Source organism: Heterodontus francisci, chromosome 11, assembly GCF_036365525.1.
Source record: "Heterodontus francisci isolate sHetFra1 chromosome 11, sHetFra1.hap1, whole genome shotgun sequence".
Taxonomy (NCBI): Eukaryota; Metazoa; Chordata; class Chondrichthyes; order Heterodontiformes; family Heterodontidae; genus Heterodontus; species Heterodontus francisci.
In genome coordinates, this window is record NC_090381.1 from 63,790,197 (window position 1) to 63,814,251 (window position 24,055).

At 44.4% G+C, this 24,055-nt stretch overlaps 1 protein-coding gene across 6 annotated transcripts in view; it reads right to left on the minus strand.

Moving 5' to 3' along the window:
- Window positions 1-24,055, minus strand: part of lekr1 (Leucine-, glutamate- and lysine-rich protein 1) — a 257,691-nt gene that overhangs the window by 163,674 nt on the left and 69,962 nt on the right. For 4 of the 6 annotated variants that reach the window (XM_068042215.1, XM_068042211.1, XM_068042213.1 and 1 more), the window contains one exon: window positions 4,771-4,985. The exons of 1 other annotated variant lie outside the window; for it this stretch is intronic. In XM_068042215.1, coding sequence (XP_067898316.1) covers window positions 4,771-4,985 — 215 coding nt within the window. Of the gene's footprint in view, window positions 1-4,770; window positions 4,986-10,016; window positions 10,044-24,055 lie in introns of those variants that run through there. One more of the 6 variants, XM_068042214.1, reaches the window with a different exon arrangement.

Sequence of the window (24,055 nt, forward strand, 5' to 3'; positions counted from 1 at the left end):
TTTGTTGCACAACTTTTGACTGGAAGCCAGGGTAGTTTGAATAACCTGATACAGTAACATGTAGCCAGCCCTATTTAATAGTCAGGCTCAGAAAATAGTTTTTAGTGAAGACATAATTAAACAGAAAACAGAAAATAACCAAGTTTGATTTATTTTTCTAAAAGGAGTAAAATCGTGCTAATTGACTTCTTATGACGTTTTTAGCATATGATCTCTGTCTCCTTTAGAAATGTTTTAGCCTTTGTGACTTTGTCACTGCAATGCTGAGCATCCTTTCCCCAAATAGAGTGCCTGCCATGCTGGCCCCCATCTGCCAGGAATGAGGCACATATATTTCGCCAAATGGACATTAAATTTTAAAATTGTTGCTGGGAAGAAAAGAAGGCCTATTACAAGGGGTTGCCAAGCCCTGGCAGTAAAGACATTTTTTGAATACTACCAAACAGTGTTGGAACAAAGGAACCAGTCCTTGCTCCAATTTAATCCACAATGGACTTTTGATTACCAGACGTTGAGGGTGGAGGAGCTCGCATTCCAGTTTGACTGCTAAGATGGCCGAGTACACAAACCGACGTGGTCACACTCCCCTAGTCACGTGACTAACCTGCTGGGCAACCTGAGTTTTTTGAATTTGAACTTGTCACAGAGTTTTGAACTGGCAGAAAGCTGTTTGCTCCTGGACTGAAAAGACCTCTTGTGGTTGGCTTGCCGCAGCCTCTCCTGTCTGCTCTCACCTCTCTCTCAGCAGCTTTGGAATCCATTGAAGACATATGAACCCCGAGAGAGATAGGTCTCCTACAGCGAACAAGGTTTAAGAAGAATACTGGGCCCCAGTGAAAAGCAAGATCTACCTATAAGCAAGAACTACAGCGAGTTCGAAGCACAGTTAAAAAAAAACCCTCTTCAGAGATTGCCTCAAACCTCTTCACTATTTTCCTTCTGCTCTTTTCTGTCTCTATTTGCATGTGCATATCGCATATGCATGCTAGCATGGGGCACGGCATGTATGCGTAGGCGTTAACCGAATTAGAGCTTAAGTTTAAGTTTTAATAAAATTTCACTTTTCGTCTTTAAACCCTAAAAAGCCTGTTTGTACTCATTTGTTTGCCATATAATTGGAAAGCAATGAACAAGGATTCACCAAGGGGGAGCTCAAAACACAGTGGGCTGAATTTTACCGGTCTTTCGGCACGTGGGTCGCGGCGCGGGGGCTGGTAAAATGCTGCAGGGAGAGGCCTGCCACGACCACGGCATTACGAAGGGCCTGCAGTATATTACTGGCAGCAGCAGGATCTCGGTGCGGCCCCCCCACGACGCATGGCGGCAGCACCACAATTAGCATATGATAAAGAGTACATACCTTTGCTGATTATGCAGCCCGCCGCCTCTCCAGTGACACTTCCGGATTTTTCGCTGAACGGCTGGCTGTCACATGCCATCCCATTCACAATTTCAAAAGCCGGCAGGTCCTCAGGGGCAAAAGTTGTCACCAGCGAAGGTAAGTTCCTTTATCCAGGGGTCTCACTCTGCATTAAGGAAGGGATGAGGGAGGGGGGATATTCAGGGGTCTAACTCTGCATTCCTAAAGGGAGGAGGGAGGAGGGGATATACAGGGGTCTAACTGCATTCTTAAAGGGAGGAGGGAGGGGGATATTCAGGGGTCTAACTCTGCATTCCTAAAGGGAGGAGGGAGGGGGGATATTCAAGGGTCAAATTCTGCATTCTGGAAGAGATGAGGGAGGGGGGTATATGCAGGGGTCTAACTCTGCATTGCTAAAGGGATGAGGGAGTGGCATTACTGGAGGGAAAGCTGCGCTGGCATGAAGGGAGGTACCATGTACCATCCCTCCGTTAACAATGTGCACTCTGTGTTTTGTGAGGGGGCAATGGCACACTGGGCACCCTGTATGTGGGGAGGGTGTCAGAAAGGGCAGGAGCATTAAGGTTATATGGATGGTGGGGGCAATCGATTCAGTTGGTAGGATCTTGATGTGGTCATGCTGTGTCACTCTGAGTGTTGGGCAAGTTGGGCAATGCCATGGCATGCCACATAGTCGATCCAGGAAAGCAGCTGCTGTACCCGTCAACACCAATCCAGGCCCTGTTAGGAACCTTCGAATGCACGCAGGGTTCAACTTTATTTATCACATGGAAATAGGTATGGCTCATCCTACATTGTGTGATCCTCTGGACGTGAGGATTCGTATGTGCCAGAGGCAATACCAATAGGCAGGTGCGATCCATGTAGATGCCCCCAGTCATGAGCAGCAGCCCCCATGGGGAGCCCGCCATTACGTTTGTTGTGCATCTACAGGCTCCACGACATGCCATCAGATGTCAGAACACCAGTATCAGAGGAGATTGCGCATATAGAGAGGGTGGTGACACATCTCTGTGCCCTGCTCAAGGATGACCTGCAGCCCATGTGCTCTGGTGGACATCCCTTGCCTTTGTTCTTCATAGTGGCAATGGTTCTCAATCCTGATGCTTCTGCAGCCTTTTAGGGGCCCACCAGAGACCTTTGTGGGGTCACACAGTTAGCACTGCACGCTGCATCAGGGAGGTCACCAATGCCCTGCACCGGAGGGCCAGTGAGTATGTCTGCTTCAGGACGAACTCTCACAGCCAGGCCCAGAGGGCCATTGTTTCTGGCACCATTGCCAGAGAACCATAGGTTGTAATGTTCATGGACTGCACTCATGTGGACAGCATGCCTGCCAGGCTACCATCTGCAGACGTCACATTAAAGAAGTCCTCTCAATCTAGGTGAAGCTGGTATGTGATCACCGCAGTTGCTTGCAGCGAATGTGTGACCGCTTCTCAGGCAGCTGCCATGACACCTGGGTCTTGTGCCAGTCCCAGCTGCCACCTCTGTTGACTGAACTGGCTCAGATGGAGGGGTGGCTTCTTGGAGAGAAGGGCTATCCTTTGCAGACATGGCTCCCGACATTAGTGAGAGACCCTACCACTGCTGCACATGAGAGACATACAACGCCAGCCACTGAGCTACATGAGCCACCACTGAGCAGAAGATCGGCATGCTTACAGAGCACCTCCATTGCCTGTATGGATACCTGTATGATGCCCTGCACTACGGGCCGAAAAGGCCAGTTCCTTTACTTGCTGCTCTGCACAACTACGCACCCAATAGAGGCCAGGCCTGGCATGATGAGGAGAGACGTCCACAGGATTCCTCCTCAGACTATGAGGTCGCTGAGGACCTACAACATGAAGGACGCATGGGAGGGCAGATGGCACCCAGGCTCTGCATGCAGGGCTAGCAGTGAGGTAGGAATGTACGGAAGTGGCTTATTAGACAAAGACTCTCTACGCCATAGGAACCGACATGGGTTCTGCAAGCCACACATCACCCTCGCTCACCTGCTATGCACCAGTCCACATCTGCAGCATCCCTGTGCAAACCATTAGAGGCAGCAGCTGACTGAGCCAAAGTCCATGTTACTGCATCTGTGGAGACGCTCATGAGTAATGGTGGCATGGCAATGCTGTTATTGCATGTGTTGGCTCTCCTGAAGAGCCAACAGTGCAAAGGGATTTGACATTGTCGCTACATGCTGGCACATATCATTCACACAGAGAAAAGGACACACATGTTGGTGAGGAACATTTAGTGAAAGACTTATTTACATTGCTGTGACACCCATGCATTCCCATTTGTGTCAGTGTGTTCTCTGTAAACCTCTGTAATACCTTTTATGGTCTATTTAAGTCTCACGACATGGAATGTGCAAAATTAAGATTATTCCCCCAGGTGCGGCATGCCTACAAGAAGGAATGTTACGCTTGAGTGGGAGAAGAGGATCGCATCTTCAAAGAACACTGGGACACGGCAGGGTAAGTATGTGGCAGCAAAGCAGGAAGTGCTGGGGTAACTCAGCAGGTCAGGCAGCATTTGTGGAGAGAGAAGCAGAGTTAACTTTCAGGTCTGTGAACTTGGACAAGTTAACTCCGCTTGTCTCTCCACAGATGCTGCCTGACCTGCTTGATTTCTGCAGCACTTTCTGCTTTGCTGCCAGATTAACAACAGTCCCACTCTTCAATAGTCAGGTAATTACTCTTGTCAGGCAGCAGGTGCTGGGGTGCTTAAAATCCGGCCCCAGCACCTGATGCACAGCTGTCAGAAACTCTCTCACCGCGCCGAATGTCCCACGTCTCCCCACGTAATATGGACAGGGTGGCTCAGTGCCGGGATTCTAATGAGCCCCCACGCATAATATTGCGGGGGCTCTGCGGCAGCCGCCAAATGCGGGGGCCGTGCTGAGTTGAAAGGGTGCTGCCGCAGAGCGCGGCACCTGAATAAAATTTAGCCCAGTGTGTTTAAAAACAAAACCCTGTTACAGTAAGACCAGGTGAAAGTTGAAAGGGACCCTTCGACACCTTTCTCACTTGGTCGTAACAGTGCCTGTTTTAAACCCAATCTCAACTAACATTTAAATTTGGCAAACATGACAGTGAGGTTTGCCAATTTATATTCGGGCTACAAGATTGTGCTTGGTGCAAGAGTCCCATCTCAGGTTAGGAATAAGCAAGGCTAGCTTTATTCTGCAGAAGAGCACCTTCTGTCACTCAACTAAAAAGCAGTATCGTGACAATCATGAAGGAGTGTACTGATCAGATAATACACCTCCTGGCTAAAGAACAAAGAGCACAAAAACAATATAACTCTAATGTGTGGGATATTAGACTTGAACAACATTTTGGTGTTACGAAAGTGTTCTCAATATATGGTACTGCAAATTTCACACTTACCTTTCTTTCTTCCGTTGATTATCACTTTTCAGCTGTTCCAAACATTGGTTCACTGAGCAAAGCTCTCCTTGCAGTTTTTTTTCACGTTCAACACTTTCACGGTAAAATTCCATTTCTGCTTCCATTGCTTTTACTTTTTCTTCCATTAATTTGAATTCACGATGTATTAGATAACTAACTCCACAATACTTACAAACTGTCTCATCCTGGGGCATCTAAAAAAAGCAAAGAACAGAAACTACAATTAATCTGAAAATGCACAGTAACTAAATTATGTAATATACAAATGGTAATGTTTAACTGCACTGAGTGGGCTGAATTTTATGAACCCTCCGGCGTCAGGGGTCGTGGCGGGGGTGCCCAGAAAATTCTTCTGAGAGAGAGGCCCACCATGATCTCCGATGCTGAGAAGGCCCCGCCATATTTTACCGCCGGCGACGAGGCCTCGGATGCGGTTCCCCCCCACCCACCCCCCCCACCGCCGAACAGCGGGGCCTTCATTTTAATATACAAATCATATTACAATTAAAGAATAATTACCTACCTGGGAGCAACAGCCACCCCACACCGATATTGCAGCTGCCGGCCGTAACTCCCACGCCTGCGGAACTTCACTTGGAGTTCCGAGGCGTGACACTGGTGGGGAGGGGATTGGAGTGAAATTCTCAGGTCGGGAGGCGAGCGGGGAAAACTCTTTGGATTGGTGGGCAGAATGATGGGAAGGTGTTGAGAGTTAAAGTCATTAAAGGTCGGGGGAGGAAAGTCACGATCTGAATCAAAGTTTTTTTAGCGGGAATGGGCTATTAATGATTCGATTATTCCTTGGGGGTGTGGGTGAGGGGAGTGAAGATGTTATGTAATGTATAACGTAAATGTTACCACTTTGTTCCCTTTAAAAATTAAAATATCTTCTAAGGGCTTGAAGCCCATTAAAAATGGCACTGGCACTGGCACCGGCATGGTGGTGCTGGATTCCATTGCCAGGGATGCAGCGGCCGCACTCTCTATGTTATCCCCCTCCACTTAAATGAGCCCCTGCGCAAAATATCGCGGGAGCTCAGTGACAGCACATCCGCGCCTGAAGACCACCAAGGTTGGAGCGCACTGCCGCAATTCACGGCGCGCTCATAAAATTCAGCCCTGTTTGTCAAAGTGTTTCTCACATCAATGTATATTACTCCATTATCATATAAACTCTATTTATGACTTTTCCTAATAAAATATTGGTGCATCTGTTAGTAAACAAGTTGCTGTAATGTCTGTATTATAATACAGGAAAGACAGGAAACAAAGAGTAGGAATAAACGGGTCTTTTTCCGAATGGCAAGCAGTGACTAGTGGGGTACCGCAGGGATCGGTGCTAGGACCCCAACTCTGCACAATATGCATTAATGCTTTAGATGAGGGAACTAAATGTAATATCTCTAAATTTGCAGATGACACAAAACTGGGTGGGAGGGTGAGTTGTGAGGAGGATGCAGAGAGGCTTCAGGGTGATTTGGACAAGTTGAGTGAGTGGGCAAATGCATGGCAGATGCAGTATAATGTGGATAAATGTAATGTTATCCACTTTGGTAGCAAAAACAGGAAGGCAGATTATTATCTGAACGACTATAAACTGAGACAGGGGAATATGCAATGAGACCTGGGTGTTCTCGTACACAAGTCGCTGAAGGTGAGCATGCAGGTGCAACAGGCGATAAAAACGGCAAATGGTATGTTGGCCTTCATAGCGAGAGGATTCGAGTACAGGAGCAGGGATGTCTTGCTGCAATTATACAGGGCCTTGGTAAGGCCACACCTGGAATATTGTGTGCAGTTTTGGTCTCCTTATCTGAGGAAGGATGTTCTTGCTATAGAAGGAGTGCAGCGAAGGTTTACGAGACTGATTCCTGGGATGGCAGGACTGACGTATGAGGAGAGATTGAGTTGGTTAGGATTATATTCGCTGGAGTTCAGAAGAAGGGGGGATCTCATAGAAACCAATAAAATTCTAACAGGACTTGACAGGGTAGATGCAAGAAGGATGTTCCTGATGGTGGGGGAGTCCAGAACCAGAGGGCATAGTCTAAGGATAGTCAGGACTGAGATGAGGAGAAATTACTTCACCCAGAGAGTGGTGAGCCTGTGGAATTTGCTACCACAGAAAGCAATTGAGGCCAAAATACTGTATGTTTTCAAGAAGGAGTTAGATATAGCTCTTGGGCTGAAAGGGATCAAAGGATATGGGGAGAAAGCATGAACAGGTTACTGAGTTGGATGATCAGCCATGATCATAATGAATGGCGGAGCAGGCTTGAAGGGCCAAATGACCTACTGCTCCTATTTTCTATGTCTATGTTTCTATGACACTTTAATGCACTACATTTTCTATTTTGGCCTAGAATTTGTTACATTAACAACATTGCTTATGAACACCATAAGTTACAATCGTTGTTCCAACTCCCCAATGCTCCAATTTGCTGGAAAAATAATTAGAATACACCATATTGAGCATAGTGGCAGATTGGAAACATCGTGGCCAATGGATAGTTAAGAATCTGTTTTGCTTGCTGATCTTTGCAGAAATTTCAACCAAATTTATTTCTCTATTTATATCTGTCAACAGCAGGAGTTTTTTTTTTAAATTATCTAAGCCAGCAAAATAGTACTGACAAAATGTGAGCTGTATGTTCATTGCAAATATTTAGACTGAAAGTATAGTTTCCCTTTGCTTTCATAAATATAATTAGCAACTGAATACAAAGTTGAAGTTTAGGGAGCAGAATTCTTTCTTTTGCTCTTTTTTCTTTCTTCTCTTTCTTTTTTATGCTAAAATCAATCTAATGCCACTTAGTCCTGGCTTGATGCCTCGATTCACGCATTTTGTAAATCTTGGTCGAGAAAATTTGCTTCAGTTCCTATATTGTGTAGTCCTACTACAGAAAGGAACTAGAAAGGAATATGAAAAGGAAGAGTAAATAGATATTTAAATTAAAATCCTGTAGTGCCAATCTCTAACAGTCAAAGTGGCAGTGGCGATTGCAGTGGCATTATTTCAACAAGCAAATAATTACTTCAACCCCATAAGTGCCTTTGATTTTAAAGAGACGTGGAGCTATGAAAATTAAATATTCAACTTTTTTGGAGAATTAATGGCAGAATGGCACAAAAATCCCAGGGAATTATGGCATGGCATAAATAGTAGTGTGAGTCACTCACACCATAATTTCCTCAGACTTGTGTGCCACATAACACAGATGCACCAATAGGATGGCACGAGGTTCCAGCAAATTTTGGGCCAAGGTTTTTTCTAGTGGATTTTCAGAACTTCAAAGAGCCCAAATTGGGACTATAACATAGTTGTAAAATTGAACATGAACATACTTTTCGCTGTACACTGAAAACAGATTTACATTAAAACTTCTACTACATGAGCTTGCATTGCTTAATAACTTGGAGAACCTAGTCTCTGAGATGCAGTGCCACAAGAAGTTCAATGACCTCACACAAGTGGTCAAGGTCAAAAAATACATATTCAAATGCCAGAGGTGCTCACTGCTGCCTATTCATTTGAACAACTGCTGCATGCAGCCAGCACTAACCACACTGCTCATTGGCTGCATGCATCAACAGTGGGCCTAAAATCTTAACTTCCTAATGTCACATCTCAGGCTGAAGAATTACACTTGAAGTCACAGATTTAACTTTAACAAAGATTTAACAATTCTTTTATTAAAGACTTCTGTAGAGTTCTTGCTTACTGTGCTCACTGCAGGAGCATATGCTTATCTGACCTAACAACAACCCTCAGGTTTTCCCCAAAACACTGAATTACTTTCAATTTCCTTCCCAAGTACCATATACTCTCTAATACAGAATCACAGAAACCCACACATACAATCGTGACACCTAGCACCACTTAAAGCTAGCCTGAACTGCTTAAAGCTAAAGGGGAGGCACATTATGGCTAGCGCGTGTGCTGGCTGTCGTGCGGGAAGTGAATCTGACCTGGGAAACAATGAAAAATGCCATAGCAAGGGAGAGAGTGGGCTCCAAGCTTCTCGGATGCTGCACTGGAGACCTTGGTGGAGGAGGTGGAAAGGAGATGTCCGGTATCCAAAGGGGGCAAAGAGGCCCTCCAGGCATACACTCAAAAGGCAGTGGGAGTAGGTAGCCGCAGAAGTCAATGCCAGTGGTCAAGCCCCAAGGATCTGGATGCAGTGCCACAAAAAGTTTAATAACCTCACACGAGTGGTCAAGATCAGAAAATGCATTTTCAAATGCTAGATACTGCAAACTGCACCACTAGTCTCATCCACTACTCATATCACTACATTTCCAACATTCACCGACCAACAATCTCTATCAATCTCATACCTAACATCCATATGCTTCACGTCACCCTCACATACTTAGCACTGCTGCAAGCCTCACAGCCACATTGCCAGCTATTCAATCATTACAGCCACATCAGCCAAACAGATTGTACGACACTCTCCCTTGCAGGAGAAGATGGTGCACAACCAGAGACAGCAGGAGCTAACCAGAGGGGTCAGGCACACTTTCATCTCCTAATCCTCATGGAGGATACAGGGCTGGCCATTATTGATGCCCACAGCTGAGGTTGTGGCCAGCAGCAGGGCTGAAACCATGGAAGAAGATGGTATCCTCATAGCTAATCCTCCTTCTGACATCCCACTTCTCACTCCTCCTGTTCCAACCCTTCCATTTGTGCCTTTTTCCTGTTAGATACCTAGGAGTGTAATCTGGCCAGGTAGTGGAGGAACACCAAGACAAGTGTTGATCAAGACATAGCAATGTCACTTTATTTTAATACTCTCAGCCACCAACTCAAATACTGGCACTGCACGCATCTTACAGGATAGATTAGAGAGATCTGCAAGTAGTGATACACCGTACAAAGTATGCTGCAACCAGGGTGGAGGATAGCACAGGTGCCAGCTCACCAGCTTCCACTGCAGCCCAAGCAGCAGACACCCAACATCTGAGCGCTGCAGTGGAAGCGTAGATTGCTGTCATGCAAAGTCAGTTTACCGCCATGTAGCTCAGACTGCTGCCATCATGGCTGTGAATTACAGTGTGCAAAAGGGTGTCATAGCAGTCTAGCAATCTGTCTTCCAACACATTAGTAGGATTGCTGAGGTGCTGCCCTGGGGGAGTGGCAGTAGCTCCAGAGAGCACTGTCCTTTCACAGAATGACAGCAGTTGTCTTCCAACCACGGCCACTCCACCAGTGCTCTTACCTGTTATCCAGGCGGCCCAGATTCTTGTTGCCAAAGCTGAGATGGTGCAGTCCACAGCTGGGCCTTCTAGGTCATCCTCCAAGACTATCTGCAGTCTCCTCCACTGAAAGTCAGCAGCCTTCCACCAGCCATGCTGCAGCCACTGGGACAGCACTGCATAGGAGCACTAGGACATGCAAAGGCACATGGAAGACAGGGAATGCACAAGGGAGATTAATTGACTTTTGAATGCAATATTGCATGATTTCATTTGTAAATTTGATTTGGAATATTTATTTTGTGTTGGCTTTTATTTTTGCATTGTGACCAAGCAGATGTTGTGATGGTCAGTGACAAAGGAAAGATAAGTTGTGCAACTGCTGGTGAATTAGGGTTGCGTTTACTGGTATCTTGGATGAGTTCTTCACAGACAGCCTGGACAGAAAGGGGAAATCAGAAAGTAGCCTGCACCCTTCCTTTTCCTCATGCTCATGCTGCAGCTCCTTAGCTGGTGCCAAGGGCTGTCCCCTCATGATAGCAAGGTTGTGCAGCATTCAAGAGACCACCATGAGTTTTGACACTCAATCTGCTGAATACTGCAGAGCTCTTCCAGAGCAGTCCAGGCAGTGGAACTGTTATGTCAGCACACCAATGGTCTGCTCTGTCACATTTTATGTAGCAGCATGACTTTCAATCTATGCATGTTGTGCACATGTGCTTGGGTTGTGCACCAGAATTCTCAGCCACGTCGTCAATAGATAGCTCTTGTTGCCCAGTAACCAAATTTTGGTGTGCCATGGTGGCTCAAATGTAGCTGATGCAACGGACTGCCGCAGAATAAAAGTATCATGTCTGCTGCCAGGATACAAGGCATGATTTGCTGCCTATGCTCAAGCATTAGCTGAAGACTGAGGGAATGGAATTCCTATCGGTTCAGGGGCAGCAAAACAATATGGGTGCAGTCGATGACACGCTGCACCATGGGGAAGCCTACAATGCTAGTGAAGCCACTGCTCACTCCACTTGCTTATCCTAGCAAGGAAGAATGCAATTTAGTTAGTTGTCATTAAATAGAGAGTCTCAGTGACCTCCCTGACACACATGGGCGGCACAGTGGCGCAGTGGTTAGCACCAGTTAACAACCATGTTGCCCTCCCTCCTCATTTTTCTAATTCACTGTAGAATCACCAGAGGGGCCCATTTAGTATTGAAAACAGGGAGAGGTTAAAGAAACTTGTTCTTACAATTGAAGGCATATATTCACCATTTTCAACTTGCTAACAGCTTAATTTTAAGACTAGATCCATGGTTTGTCAGAATTTTCTAAGGTTGTTTTTAGTAATTTAGGTTGGGGCATTATTTTGACTCCAACTCCAATCAAAGCATGAGAGAAATGTAAGTGACTTTACAGACTGTTACACATGTCTCCATTATAGATACTGGATGATGACTGGTCAAACACCAACCTTTCACCACTGGGACGAAGGGCTGAATTCTTGCCCAGAGTGATGGGGTGAATGTTCGCTTTAGCTGCTGGATTGGAGGGAACTGCCTGGAATGAGTTTGGTGGTCTCAAACTAATTCACTATAGACATAGTCCCACAGTTCACAGCTCCAGGGACCTGGGTTCGATTCTGGGTACTGCCTGTGCGGAGTTTACAAGTTCTCCCTGTGTCTGCGTGGGTTTTCGCCGGGTGCTCCGGTTTCTTCCCACAGCCAAAGACTTGGTGATAGGTAAATTGGCCATTATAAATTGCCCCTAGTGTAGGTAGGGAATATGGGATTACTGTAGGGTTAGTATAAATGGGTGGTTGTTGGTCGGCACAGACTCGGTGGGCCGAAGGGCCTGTTTCAGTGCTGTATCTCTAAATTTAAAAATAAAATAAAAAACAGCGGATGGTAAACGACAAGTTGCAAATATCTCCAGCTCCAGCCTTGAGGCAGCCAAACTCATAAAAGTTCATCATCACAGACGCTTGCACAGCCGCTAGCAATGGAGTTCTTGTGCTGCTCTGAGTTTTCAATTGTGGCTGCAGCAGGTGGCAAATTTCAGTGAGGACATCCTTATTGAAGCACAGACATCTCATACATTGTTCCTTGCTGAGGTTCAGGAAGGAGAATTGCTTCCTGAACACCCTGATGGATATGGCCTCCTGCTGACAGCCCTTCTCTCACTCTGCTTCTTCCTCCTCCTCCCTCTCCTAGCAACTTGTCCTGCTCTGCGTAGCCTTTGTTCATTCTCCATGTTATGCAGTATTCCAAGTATACCTACTAGTATGCCCATGCCTGGGAGCAACTCATTTGTGCAAAAGCCTTGAAGTCATCAAACAGTCCTTCAGCACCTGCCACACCAACTGCAATTTTAAACAACTGTAGACAGCACAAAACACTTGTAGAATCAAAGCAACAATCAGAAGAAATCAATCAGTAACTAACTTGCAAGTAGCTGATAATCTCTTTAAACAGCACTGGTGTGGGGTTCTTCCCACTAAAGCCTGGCTCGGGTATAAAATTAAAACCCGACCCGGGCCCGACCCGACTACAGCCAAGCCAAACCCGACCCAGGCTCGAGTCCTTTAATTTTTTCACGCCTCACCCGACCCAACACGGATAACGTTCATCCATTCCGGCAGCTGGAGTTGTGGGGAATCATGGGTAAGCCTGATTCCGTGACTTACCTGAAGCAGCACTGTCCAGCCCGACCCGACCTGAGCCCGAATGCTGGACTTGGAATTTCAACCCGACCCGACCCGAAACCGAAACATGTAGTCTGGTCTAGTTGGGTTCGGGTCGGATAGCCAGGCTTTACTTCCTGCCGCTGAATGCATGTTTGGCTGTGTGAAGTTAAGAGAGGGCATTAGCTGGACAGAGTGTTGAGCTCCAAAATGGCACCACTAGCATTAAATCAGCATTACGCGCTGATTGACATCATATCTGTATGCTCTGCATACTTCTGGCAGATGTTCCCTGCAAACATGCTAATGCCCTCACCAATATTGAATCTGGTGCTGCACACCCCACAAGTGCACATGCCCTGCGGACACATTTTTGAACTCCAAGAGCACTTCTAATGCCCAAATAATGGGCGCTATCGAGCCCAATTTCTTGCCCAGTGAGTCTCTTCAGCCACAGATAAAAAATGTAACAATTTACTGGAAGTTAGGGTGTTCATCCACTGCAACTGCAACACTGTCCCTCTCCCTCCAGAGAGAGCAAGGAGAGAGAGTGTGATTGAAAGGTCCTGAGCAACTGCAAGTTCAACCTAATCTAGGCTGCTTTTGATCATCCATCCTCTCTAATTATGCCCCCATCTCTAACCTGCCTTTACTCACAAAGATTCTCGAGTGTGTTGTCACCTTCCAGCTCCATCTGGTTTGAATCCTTCCAATCTGCTTTCTGTTCATATTACAGAACAGTGACCACTCTATCCAAAGACATGCATGACATCCTATGTAACTATTAACATGGCATGTTATCTTGACTAACGCTGCTCAGCCTTTCCATAGCATTTGGCATGGTTGATTCAACTGTCGTCCACTCCTTCTCCTCCTTTGTCCAATTTTATGGGATGGTTTCACTCTTACATATGGATGCAGCCAGCACATCTACAGCAATATTTCTCTTCCCTTCCACACAAAGTCACCCCCTGGTGTCGCGGAAGAATCTAACATGGTCCCCCTCCTTTTTCTTATTTATATATTGCCGCTTGGCGACATTGTCTATTTGCAATGCTGACATGACCCAATTTTATTTGTCCAATATCACTCGTCCTGTTTTTAAACTGCTAATCCTGCATTAATAACATAGGCAATGTCGCACTCCTTCCAGCCAGGGAACCAGTGGATGAAAAGTACAGCTGCAAATTAAAGAATGTTGGTTTGTTTACAAATATTAACTGAATAGAAGTTCGGTTTCTGAGGCTTTTAAACACTTCCAAAACAATTAGAAAGCTGCTTACATCAACTTCCATTTTAAAGGAGGCTGAACTGTGCTCGACATAGAAGTCAGCCAAAGGCACACTCACTACATTTGCGATTCAAGCAACACACTGAGACACAAGTAGTAAAATTTCTCCACAAAGTTTGGAGACATTATAAATAAACTTCTATAATGTTATCCACACTTTATCTGGCAGTTTAAATATAAAGAGGCCCAAGCAGAAAACATGTTCAAAATAGTTTTGTAGTTTACTGAACTTAAAATGAAAAGTGAGTAAAGGCTATTGAGCACGTCCAGCTCATTAATCCCATTTAAGTTTGCTTTCACGATGAATATAATTTTTATATTCCCTAGCACCATGTAATCTGATTGTGACTGGTGTCCTGGTCAAAACTTAGCTTTCAACAAACAATTTCATTGTTGTTTGTGGGACCTTGGTATGTGCAAATTGACTGATCTATTCACCTACATAATTACAGTGATTATAATTCAAAGGTACTTCATTGGGTGCGAAACACTTTGCGATATCCTGAGGATGTGAAATGCACTATATAAATGTAAGTTCTTTATTGCTTCTTCAATAATAAGTGTAACTGCCCAGTTAGAATCATTACCATGAACAACCATTGTGTTTTTTATTATACAGCCAATTTATTGTACAATTTGATAATATCCTCCGTCATTTCAGTCACAAATTTCTCGTAATAAGCAATATCAAATGCATACTTAAAGTCAATATATACGTCAATCACATGACCACAACTCTGGTTAAGTATTGGTTAAATATTTCAGGTATTCCATTGGGTGGACATAAACTGCCTTTCCCACCACTTGGATTGATCACCTTTGATCTTGTTAGAATGATGTTAATTGCTACCTTTATAACTTTTTTCTCACTATACTTGTCAAACCAGCAAGGACATGTTCCCCAAGGGCTTGGTGGGTAAATGCGCCATGTGAGTCATACAAACCAGGTTCAATTCCTGTTCACCTGATTGCAATTCGGGGCTAAAATTAGCATCAGTGGCTTGGGTTAGGAAAGGAGGAAAAAATCAGTCAAAGCTCTTGTTCTTCATTGTCATGTGGAAATCCCTGCTCTCAAGTGTTGGGTAAGGAAATAATTGGGATTGGTTATAATGCCTTCCATGTTAAATATAGCCTGCTGATAATCAATTTCTGGCTTCACTCTGGCACACTTGTGTGAGGCAAAGCAGTTCTGCCAGCACTTATACAGCCGTGCCCAAGCATGAATCAGTCTTATCAGGAAGGGTGAAGAGAAGAACTGGAGAATGAAGAGCCAACAGCAATATAATTCAGGAGCACAATTCTGATCACTTTAAAAGAAGAAAACATTATCCTTATTAGTATTTTGACAACAACTTGTTGCTACTGATTAACAAATCAGTTTTGTGGGAGCACCCTCTCTTCTACCCTTATTTTGTAACTGCTGTCAGAGGTACTCCATTTGGTTTTGGTGACAGAATACTTGTTTCCCATCCAGAGAGTTGTGGTTAGAAACCTGGGCTGTTCATTACTTAAGTGAGTTACATTATTTTCAGCTGACCTACCAGGTGATGCAATACAATTGTGGAAATAAAGTGTTTCACCAAGTAGTTAACAATACAGTTAGAGGCTGGAAGATTGTATGTTTTTGTACTAAGAGTGACATTTGCCAAAATAGGACGCACATTGCTGCATACCCTTTCCTTCAAGAAAATCAATTAGATTGAAATTACATTGAATGTAAAGGAAAGGACTGAGCCATATAATGTGAACTCCAACCCCCACCACCAACCCCCCCGCCCCACCACTGTAACATCACCCTGGAGTTCACAAATGTAAAACCAGACTCTTATTTCAATCTGTCTGTTAATGCTGGTACTTTACGAAAAAAGAAAATGTTCAATTCCCAACCACTGACAACCCTCACCTTGATTAAAAAGAAATAGTAAACAAAGAACAAAGAACAAAGAAAATTACAGCACAGGAACAGGCCCTTCGGCCCTCCAAGCCTACGCCGATCCAAATCCTCTATCTAAACCTGTCGCCTATTTTCTAAGGGTCTGATCTCTTTACTTCCTGCCCATTCATGTATCTGTCTAGATACATCCTAAAAGACGCTATCGTGCCCGCGTCTACCACCTCCGCTGGTAATGCATTCCATGCACCCACCACCCTCTGCGTAAAGAACTTTCCACGCATATCCCCCCTAAACTTTTCCCCTTTCACTTTGAACTCGTGTCCCCTTGTAATTGAATCCCTCACTCTGGGAAAAAGCTTCTTGCTATCCACCCTGTCTATACCTCTCATGATTTTGTACACCTCAATCAGGTCCCCCCTCAACCTCCGTCTTTCTAATGAAAATAATCCTAATCTACTCAACCTCTCTTCATAGCTAGCGCCCTCCATACCAGGCAACATCCTGGTGAACCTCCTCTGCACCCTCTCCAAAGCATCCACATCCTTTTGGTAATGTGGCGACCAGAACTGCACGCAGTATTCCAAATGTGGCCGAACCAAAGTCCTATACAACTGTAACATGACCTGCCAACTCTTGTACTCAATACCCCGTCCGATGAAGGAAAGCATGCCGTATGCCTTCTTGACCACTCTATTGACCTGCGTTGCCACCTTCAGGGAACAATGGACCTGAACACCCAAATCTCTCTGTACATCAATTTTCCCCAGGACTTTTCCATTTACTGTATAGTTCACTCTTGAATTGGATCTTCCAAAATGCATCACCTCGCATTTGCCCTGATTGAACTCCATCTGCCATTTCTCTGCCCAACTCTCCAGTCTATCTATATTCTGCTGCATTCTCTGACAGTCCCCTTCAGTATCTGCTACTCCACCAATCTTAGTGTCGTCTGCAAACTTGCTAATCAGACCTCCGATACTTTCCTCCAAATCATTTATGTATATCACAAACAACAGTGGTCCCAGCACGGATCCCTGTGGAACACCACTGGTCACACGTCTCCATTTTGAGAAACTCCCTTCCACTGCTACTCTCTGTCTCCTGTTGCCCAGCCAGTTCTTTATCCATCTAGCTAGTACACCTTGGACCCCATGCGCCTTCACTTTCTCCATCAGCCTACCACGGGGAACCTTATCAAACGCCTTACTGAAGTCCATGTATATGACATCTACAGCCCTTCCCTCATCAATTAACTTTGTCACTTCCTCAAAGAATTCTATTAAGTTGGTAAGACATGACCTTCCCTGCACAAAACCATGTTGCCTATCACTGATAAGCCCATTTTCTTCCAGATGGGAATAGATCCTATCCCTCAGTATCTTCTCCAGCAGCTTCCCTACCACTGACGTCAGGCTCTCCGGTCTATAATTACCTGGATTTTCCCTGCTACCCTTCTTAAGCAAGGGGACAACATTAGCAATTCTCCAGTCCTCCGGGACCTCACCCGTGTTTAAGGATGTTGCAAAGATATCTGTTAAGGCCCCAACTATTTCCTCTCTCGCTTCCCACAGTAACCTGGGATAGATCCCATCCGGACCTGGGGACTTGTCCACCTTAATGCCTTTTAGAATACCCAACACTTCCTCCCTCCTTATGCCGACTTGACCTAGAGTAATCAAACATCTGTCCCTAACCTCAACATCCGTCATGTCCCTCTCCTCGGTGAATACCGATGCAAAGTACTCATTTAGAATCTCACCCATTTTCTCTGACTCCACGCATAACTTTCCTCCTTTGTCCTTGAGTGGGCCAATCCTTTCTCTAGTTACCCTCTTGCTCCTTATATATGAATAAAAGGCTTTGGGATTTTCCTTAACCCTGTTTGCTAAAGATATTTCATGACCCCTTTTAGCCCTCTTAATTCCTCGTTTCAGATTGCGCCTACAATCCCGATATTCTTTCAAAGCTTCGTCTTTGTTATTTCCAGTAAAGAGTTGTTTATATGAAGTAATTTACTAATGCAGAACAAATGCTAGAGGTGATAACTACTATACTTGGCACCAAAGGAAGGAGTGTTTCTGGGAAGCTAATGGTTTTGAATTAACATAGAACTGTTTGCAGTATTTTCCTGGAACATTTAGCACCCAGTCGTCCTCACTTGCTGTTGCTTTGAGCAATAAGCAAGTAAACAATACTAAGTATATAGAACACAGAGTGTTGAAGCATCTACTGCTGAACACAAGTACAATAGGCATAGCCAAATGGGAACATGTACCTAATGTACAGTTCAGGTTTGGAAGTGACTTTTATCAAATGTAAATTGTTTAACTTGTAACATTTATATTCAGTTAACAAAGAAGGCAACTGTAAATAGATTATTGACTTTGTGTAGGTTTTAGAGCAGATAAATAAAGGACAAAGGGCAAAAATTATTTAAACTATACTGTTTAAAGGTAACTCCTTTATGGTGTTACTAAAATTAATTATTCATAACTTCTAACTAGCCCCTTGGAACTCTGTTCCTTAGGGGACAGTAGAAAATGTTAGAAAAAAGTAGGAATATGCAATTTAATTGTGGCTGGAGCCAGAAACAATTATTACAGAGTCAAGCTTCTGGTATAAAATCAGAAATAGGACCCACATGTAAGAATAAGGTTGAGAAAGGATGCTATCAGCCTTTTCTGACAAAGGAAACTGTAAGCAATGCAATCGTTCTATATGATTTGTGAGTGCATGAATGTATTGGATAAGCAGTGATCAACTTTGTGTATGAAATATCCTATCTATAGCTTACTATTCTCATATTTGGACTGGTAAATTTTACCAAATTTATTTGAAACTGATACAACAAACCTAAATTGTATTTTATTTCTTTCATTTATAATAGTATTGAAGAAATGCAATAAACCCATCAGTGCAAAAAACAACCTGAAGTCTGGCCTTGTTCCCAAAATATAGCCAGTACTCTAGTACCTAACAGAACTCCTGTTTACTATTAAACCAAACTCTATTGGACTTTGAACCAGGGGAAAGCAGAAATCCAGTACATGTTGGATAACCACCTAATTGAACACAGTCAAAGGAGCTGAGTTCCCCAGTGGTGTTAGAGCCTAAACCTGATTGTTCAACTAGATTCTGCATAGACTACAGAAAGGTTAATGCAGTAACAAAGGCTGATTCCTACCCAATATCAAATTATTTCAATAATAGGTTGTGAACCATTAACAAGATATGCAAAACATTATCAGAATCACCTACTTATTGTGGAGATGACTGGAAAAATATTAAGTGATGTAGCACCTATGAGATTAATAAACCAATTATAACTTTTTTTTAAAATTCTGGGCTCTGGCCTCACACCATTCTCTCTCCCAAATATCTTTTTCTTGTTTCTTTCCACACAAGTTATCTTTTTAATGGCTCAATTCCTTCTTTTTCTTGCACTTTTTAAATATCCCAATCTTCTGTATTTGTCTCCTCTATCAAGTATACTTAGGTAGGATTATGTTTATTTAAATTTATTTCTTTTTAAATTTAAGTTTATTTAAGGCTTTACACTACCTCACATTAGTTAAATGTATTTGTATTTAACTTCATTTATTTTACTTTATTTAAATTCTCAGACCTCTTCCCCGCCTGTCTGTTTCCTTTCAGAGCCTGCCACTGTTTCCAAACTCAAGTCACCCTCATCGGAATTCTTAATGCTCTTGCCTGCCTCCTCCACTCATTACCAATACTCGCCCTCTGCCATTTTATGCCAGCAAGGTTCAAATCAAGTCTTTGGCCTGCTGGTCATCCACCTCCAAGCATGTCCTTCACCTTTGTCAGTTCTTCAGCACTATGCTAATCAGAAGGTGAAGGGTGAGGGTGGAGGGTGGAGCCAAAAAGCTTATTGTACTTATAGCTCCACTTTTTTAAAAATGCTGGGTTTTCAGAGTAATGGTTTCTCTACTTGGTAGTTGACTTTTGGGCAATCTGATGGAGGAATGGAAAATGGATGGAGAGGAAATGGGGTATAGCGGAGAGGAGAAATAGGAGGAAGTGAAAAGAGAGGACGGAATGAAAGGACAGCTGAGCAAGGGGGAAAGGAGAGTGGATGGAGGAATGAGGTGAGCAAAATGGATGGTAGCTGAAAGGAAGCAAGAGGGAATGAAATGGGGTTGGGGAGTAGGAATGGGACTGAGAGGGGCTGTCAGCATGAAAAAATAGGGAAAGTGATTGGAACAAAGCAGATGAAAGTATAGGGGCTGCAATTTGGATGGGGGAAAGGGAAGGAAGAAGAGGGAGTGAGGGTATGATCGAAGAGGAGACAGTTGTGAGAAGGGGAGTGTTAATAGGGGCAATAGAAACAAGGCAGCATGCTCGAGAGCAACAGGTGTAGGGCAGGATTCAGGGGTTGACAGGAGTCAGGGATTCAGGATTAAAATCAATTATGGGGCTGCGGAGCAAAGATGGTGGAGTGCACCTCCTTCTTGTTCCTTTCCAGCTCGATTCTACATCTTGGATAGCTCCCTCTCTCCTCTCAGAATCAATGGTCCTGCAGCATTCCTCCTGGGAGCAGTGACCTGGATACACGACCTGAAAATATTGAGTGCAGGCATTCATTGCTCTCTTCCCCACATCAACTAGATTCTTCATCCACTTGTGGGAAATTGGCCCTGCAGCCCTCAATGTCTCCCAATCATGCCACACCATATGGCACACCATCTCCTGGAAAGAAGAGAAGAAAAACAGAATAGGAGAGTAGAAAAAGAAATTGAGAGAGAAACAAAAAAGAAAGAAGGGGAGAGACAGAAGTAGAAGAGGTTATAATACTGTGAGTTTATTTTTCCAAATTATAAGCTAAAGGATGAATTTTAAAAAGGTAAAGTTTTATGTATATTTTTTACTTCAGTAAGAGACATATACAGACAGAGGAGGTAAGTAAGGCATCTGTGCTTTACTTTGTTTAAACTGAGAATTCAAAAATAATAATTGCTATATTCTTCTTTGGCCTCCTGATCTCGAGAGACAATGGGTAAGCGCCTGGAGGTGGTCAGTGGTGTGTGGAGCAGCGGCTAGAGTGGCTACAAAGGCAAATTCTAGAGTGACAGGCTCTTCCACAGGTGCTGCAGAAAAATTTGTTTGTCGGGGCTGTTACACAGTTGGCTTTCCCCTTGCGCCTCTGTCTTTTTTCCTGCCAACTGCTAAGTCTCTTCGACTCGCCACACTTTAGCCCCGCCTTTATGGCTCCCGCCAGCTCTGGCGAACGCTGGCAACTGACTCCCACGACTTGTGATCAATGTCACAGAACTTCATGTCGCGTTTGCAGACATCTTTAAAGCGGAGACATGGATGGCCGGTGGGTCTGATACCAGTGGCGAGCTCGCTGTACAATGTGTCTTTGGGGATCCTGCCATCTTCCATGTGGCTCACATGGCCAAGGCATCTCAAACGCCGCTGACTCAGTAGTGTGTATAAGCTGGGGATGTTGGCCGCCTCGAGGACTTCTGTGTTGGAGATACGGTCCTGCCACCTGATGCCAAGTATTCTCCGGAGGCAGCGAAGATGGAATGAATTGAGACGTCACTCTTGGCTGACATACGTTATCCAGGCCTCGCTGCCATAGAGCAAGGTACTGAGGACACAGGCTTGATACACTCGGACTTTTGTGTTCCGTGTCAGTGCGCCATTTTCCCACACTCTCTTGGCCAGTCTGGACATAGCAGTGGAAGCCTTTCCCATGCGCTTGTTGATTTCTGCATCTAGAGACAGGTTACTGGTGATAGTTGAGCCTAGGTAGGTGAACTCTTGAACCACTTCCAGAGCGTGGTCGCCAATATTGATGAATGGAGCACTTCTGACATCCTGCCCCATGATGTTCGTTTTCTTGAGGCTGATGGTTAGGCCAAATTCATTGCAGGCAGCCGCAAACCTGTCGATGAGACTCTGCAGGCACTCTTCAGCGTGAGATGTTAAAGCAGCATCGTCAGCAAAGAGGAGTTCCCTGATGAGGACTTTCCGTACTTTGGACTTCGCTCTTAGACGGGCAAGGTTGAACAACCTGCCACCTGATCTTGTGTGGAGGAAAATTCCTTCTTCAGAGAACTTGAACACATGTGAAAACAGCAGGGAGAAGAAAATCCCAAAAAGTGTGGGTGCGAGAACACAGCCCTGTTTCACGCCACTCAGGATAGGAAAGGGGTCTGATGAGGAGCCACCATGTTGAATTGTGCCTTTCATATTGTCATGGAATGAGGTGATGATACTTAGTAGCTTTGGTGGGCATCCAATCTTTTCTAGTATTCTGAAGAGACCACGTCTGCTGACAAGGTCAAAGGCTTTGGTGAGATCAATGAAAGCAATGTAGAGGGACATCTGTTGTTCACGGCATTTCTCCTGTATCTGACGAAGGGAGAACAGCATGTCAACGGTCGATCTCTCTGCACGAAAGCCACACTGTGCCTCAGGGTAGACGCGCTCGGCCAGCTTCTGGAGCCTGTTTAGAGCGACTCGAGCAAAGAATTACCCCACTATGCTGAGCAGGGAGATTCCACGGTAGTTGTTGCAGTCACCGCGGTCACCTTTGTTTTTATAGAGGGTGATGATATTGGCATCGTGCATGTCCTGAGGTACTGCTCCCTCGTCCCAGCACAGGCATAGCAGTTCATGTAGTGCTGAGAGTATAGCAGGCTTAGCACTCTTGATTATTTCAGGAGTAATGCTGTCCTTCCCTGGGGCTTTTCCGCTGGCTAGAGAATCAATGGCATCACTGAGTTCCGATTTTGTTGGTTGTATGTCCAGCTCATCCATGACTGGTAGAGGCTGGGCTGCATTGAGGGCAGTCAATTGCTATACAAAAACTGCTTATAATAATGCTTTATCCAGCTGAAGTGGAAAACATAAACACTTTAATTTTCTGGTACAAATCAAAAAACATTTAGGAAGATTAGAACATAGGAGCAGGAGTAGGCCATTCAGCCCATCGAGCCTGCTCCACCATTCAATACGATCATGGCTGATCATCCACTTCAATGCCTTTTTCCCACACTATCCCTATATCGCTTTATGTCATTGGTATTTAGAAATCTGTCAATCTCTGCCCTAAACACACTCAACAACTGAGCCTCCACAGCCCCCCGGGGCAGAGAACCCCAAAGATGCACAACCCTCCGAGTAAAGAAATTTCCCCTCACCCCCTCACCCCCACCATGAAACTGTGTCTCCCAGCTCCAGACTCCCCAACCAGGGGAAACATCCCAGCCGCATCCACCTTGTCATCCCCCCAAGTATCTTGTAGGTTTCAATGAGATCACCTCTCATTCCTCAAAACTTATTTCATTATCTCTGGGTAAAAGGCTTAGAATTTCTTTCAAAATTATTTCCTTGCAAGTTTATGCTCCTTTCCCGCCTCCAGAGTGTAGTCCAAACACACTCCCCCATTCCCCTGCCTTCAGCCAGTGTAATCACTGACTCATGAGCAATTTTTAAAAGAATGTTGCAAAACTTAAATACTTAATATAATTAAACCTACCAATAAAATTGTTCTATCCATCTTCATGTCATTTTATTTGTAGGCTTAACTTCTCTAAAAAGCTAGCGTTAATATCCTTTTCAGTACTCTTAGTTCCAATTTGTTGGTGACAGAGCTGACAACTACATGCACATTGCAATTCCCAGAACACCAAGTCAAAGCATGTGCAGTGTGGAAAATGTCCCAGCATACATAGCATGATACAACCTCTTGTGCTGTCAAAATCTACATTTCCATACATGAGTAGAACAATTCATGTTTTTCACCTTTGGGATTTTTCTTTCATCAATGAGCTCTTATATTTGAACTCTATTTTAACCCATTCAAAACCCATTCACTTACACAGAGTTAAAATCTGGCCCTAAATGTTCCTGTGTGTATTTTTTTTTAATTCATTCACGGGATATGGGCGTCGCTGGCCAGGCCAGCATTTATTGCCCATCCCTAATTGCCCTTGAGAAGATGGTGGTATGTAGGTAACAATGTTGTTTATTACCCAAGTCTCTATCTTCTTCCAAAAATCCTTGCACCACCATATCTCAAAGCAAAAAGAAATATTCTGGAGCTAAATGAAATTAAAGGAATAGGGATTCCCTATTGTGCAATAATCCAAATGTGCCAAATGCATCTTTTGACACCAGCAGTGCTGCTCAGACAGATGCAAAGATTCACTATATTTGGCTTTTC